This window comes from Trachymyrmex septentrionalis, unplaced genomic scaffold (assembly GCF_001594115.1).
Source record: "Trachymyrmex septentrionalis isolate Tsep2-gDNA-1 unplaced genomic scaffold, Tsep1.0 scaffold29, whole genome shotgun sequence".
Classification (NCBI taxonomy): Eukaryota; Metazoa; Arthropoda; class Insecta; order Hymenoptera; family Formicidae; genus Trachymyrmex; species Trachymyrmex septentrionalis.
In genome coordinates this window covers 3,426,596-3,430,185 of record NW_017305451.1, presented here as the reverse complement: position 1 = coordinate 3,430,185, position 3,590 = coordinate 3,426,596, and the positions used below count along the sequence as shown (strand labels likewise).

The window sequence follows — 3,590 nt, the reverse complement described above, 5'->3', positions numbered from 1 at the left end:
ATTTTTCGTGTTTTTATCGAAAAAGAGATATGCATTAATTGTAATTTATAAATCCATATATCTCCGTCGCGGAGATATAACTTGGTTATATCCGTAACGGATATAACTTGGTTGCTACGAAAGGTTTTTTTTTATCAATTTTACAAGTTGCGAATCTACATAACGGCATAGTTTAAATTCAAATAGTTTAGATTGAATTGAATAATTTATATAAAGTAGTAGAAACTTAATTATACGATTCTTACGAGTAAATATTAAAGCGTCTGTGAAAAATAAATTTATATGAATTTATTCATGTATTTGTATGTATGTAATTGTATTTATTCATTAATATACAATAAAAACAATTTTGCTGAATCTAAAAATTTTAGCTAAATGAAGAAAAAATAATTTTATTGAATTATCAAAATAATCAAAAATCTTCATATAACCGTCAACACTGAAAAGTTCTGACTTTCTAATAACCAATTTGAGCATCCTACATAATTATTTTGATAGTCCAACAAAAATTATTTTCGAATCTGTATAATGTAGCTAAATTTTCAAATACTTTAGCAAAATTGTTTTTTCTATTTAATAATTAACATCCTTTTGATTAATTAGCTGTAATGTTACCAATATTTTTAACACTCAAAATGAGTGTTATTTGTTAAACAATGTAACCAATTAATTGACCAGTATTAGTATTAAATTTTTAATAAAGAATTGACCATATCGTTCGAAGTCATCTTTAAGTAGAGATTCACGCTCCTACTCTTTTAAAAAGTAATTTTTTTAAGCTCGAGAATTCAAATAGAATTGACAATGTAGGATTGACTTTAATCTCAGTTCAATATACGCTTTATCTATTTCTAATTCTAATTTTAAAAAATAAACATTAAGTTAACCTGAGATTAAAGATAATCTTATTATCATTATAAGATTATCTTTAATCTTGGTTTAACTTAATGTTTATTTCCTTTTTTTAATTAATATTGGAAACAAATTGAGTAAATTGAACTAAGATTAAAATTAATCCATTAATGGAACCAGGTAATTAGTAATTATTAGTATTTATTTTGTTTATTGCTTATTAATAATTACATTGGAGCTGTTTGACATTATTTTGACGTCATGAATTTAATTTACGTCGAAATTATAACATCGATATTATGAAACTGGCCAATCACAGTCATTCCATTCTTTAGAAAAATAGCTATGATTGGCCAATTTCATCGATATGTTATGCATCGGCGTAAATTAAGGCAAAAATTATAGTTATAAATACAGAAATGCTCGTCGCATTTCCAGTGGATTGCCAATCGTTAATACTCACGATAGCAATATCGCATTCTCCATTCTTCCGCTAGAAGTAATCGATTAAAATCAGTGCAATGTCCGAACGTCGATCATACGCGTCGGACATTATTATTACAATCGAACGCGCGTGCGGACAGGCGAATAGCAGTGAAGTTCGTCGCAGTTCGCCGATGAAATTGCGAGTGGCGATTGTGGCGCGCAACAGCGGAAGTGACGTTACGCGCGGCGCAATATGGCGGACGCTGGGCAACGTAAACAGTACGGCGACCACGGCAGCTCGTATGTGGGTGAGTATTTTGTCTATCTTTTCATCGTTTTCGCTAAGCATGAGGGGATGCCGGCGAGACGTCCATCGTTCGCACATTATTGCCGAAATCGCGAGCCCACGATAGTCTCTAGTCTCTGATGTGAGCCAGCTGTGCGCGAGTGACCGTGCCGCGGTGTGTCATGCTTTTTCATCGCTTGACACTTCTCTCGCGTCGCTTTCTTTCCCAACTCCCGAATCCCATCTGCACTTCTCCGTGCCCGTGGAATTTCTGTTTGAGCTTACGAGCGACAGAAACGTGTAAATTCGCAAATCACCGTGATGAAAGGCAGAACGAGAAAGAGGACGAGAGAGAGAGAGAGAGAGAGAGAGACAGACAGACAGACAGAGAGAAAAAGAGAGAAAGAGAAGGAAAAGGAGTGACGTCGCGCGAATTCCTTTGACGAAAGACGAAACGTGTGTGAGCTACGCGTTCGCGCCTCCATCGATTGTGCTTAAACTAATGACAATGTCAACAGATGATGTCGAGGTTGCAGGGCTCAAGAGTGTCGAGAGCATGATCGACGCGGCCGTGGAGGTTATAACATGCTCGCATAATAGGACACGTAACAGAGAGACCACGTCGACGCGAGTGCCTATAAATATCGTGCTTACGCGCACGCTGGAGCCCTGACGGATGAGGAGAGATTTCTGTCAATAAAAAAAGGAGGATGACGATGCGTGGTCTTCGAAGAGTGCGTTCTCGTAGGTGCCGCCCGCTTGCGGCGAAAGTGTGACAGCTCCGTACCCGCTGCGTATATTCGCGCGACCTTGCGTTTCGATTAGTCAGCAAGGTTGAGAATTGTTGAACGAGTTCGTCTTTGAGTAATCCCAGACATAAATGTTTAAAAGACGTCATAGGTTGGTATTCATAGTTGATTCTTATATTTGAGACTGTCTTAAGTACAGTCTTAAGATGTAAACCAATCAGAGGGATATAGCATCTTAAGACATTATTTAAGACAGTTTTAAAATAAGAAGGTATGGATTATGGAATTATTCAAAATAGATTCAGATCGGAATTAATTATCTATTTCCTATATTTCTATTATATTTTCTACTCTTTAAAATTGTTTGGAGTATAGAATTTTACTCTGAAGAGTAAACGTTTATTCTTAAAGATTGAAAATTAAGCTACTTTTTCAAGACTGACTCAGTTTTGACTCTTTAGAGTGAAATTCCACTCCAGAGAACGTAGAGAGTAAAGAAAATGAAATAATTCCGATTGAAATCCATTCTGAACAAGTCCATACGTGCCTTGAAAGGCTCATCTTTTGGAACATACATATTTAAGAGACATAAAAACGCCTTTTAAACGTTATCTGGGATTCGTCAAGCAGATTAACTCGCGATACATAATCATAGTTAGAGACTGCCCTAGGAATGATGTATAATATTAACTTGGTAGGTTTCCGTCAAGTCTCATGCGAGATCTGCAATAGGAAATGTAATGGTCGTAGAGTTTTAAGTCATAAAAAATTAACCAATTATTGGCTGTGTTTCATTCTTTACTTCGTACTTATACTGAAAATCTACGTTATATATAGATTTTCCGTATTGTCAGTGAATAATGGAATGCAGTTATAATCGAATATGAGGAGAATAATCGACTGCAATTGATTAATTCTTACAACTACAATCACAGCTACGCTTATACAATTATAGAATGGGCTTAGGACTGATATTTCATATATCGTACGATAAAATTTTCCAAACCTGTTGATTGATTGCAAGACAAACAGGTTTTCGGGTTTATAGTCAATTTCTTTCTGTTCTATAGCCAATCAACAACCTTAAAAACTTTGTCGTGTGTGGTATAAAAAATATCAACTTAATGTAAGTTGTTGCACAGTGTAGATGACATAATAGGCCTATTCTTTTTGGCTGAATTTTTGCATCAGTTCATCTTTCTTTCTTCCTGGAGAGAAAAGGAAAAGCTTAATACTGATGTAATAACATTCCAACTGTATACAACAATCTTGTCGAG

The 3,590-nt window shown here is 35.3% G+C and overlaps 1 protein-coding gene across 6 annotated transcripts in view; it reads left to right on the top strand.

The window, feature by feature from the left end:
* The first annotated feature begins 1,436 nt into the window (after positions 1–1,436).
* Positions 1,437–3,590, top strand: part of LOC108749472 (atlastin) — an 18,910-nt gene continuing 16,756 nt past the window's right edge. For 3 of the 6 annotated variants that reach the window (XR_001939373.1, XR_001939372.1, XM_018488224.1), the window contains exon 1: positions 1,437–1,586. Coding sequence is in view for 4 of the 6 variants with exons in the window: in XM_018488224.1 (XP_018343726.1) it covers positions 1,532–1,586 (55 nt within the window). In the remaining 2 variants the exon portion in view is untranslated. The remainder of the gene's footprint in view (positions 1,587–3,590) is intronic. The other 3 variants (XM_018488227.1, XM_018488226.1, XM_018488225.1) reach the window with 1 other exon arrangement.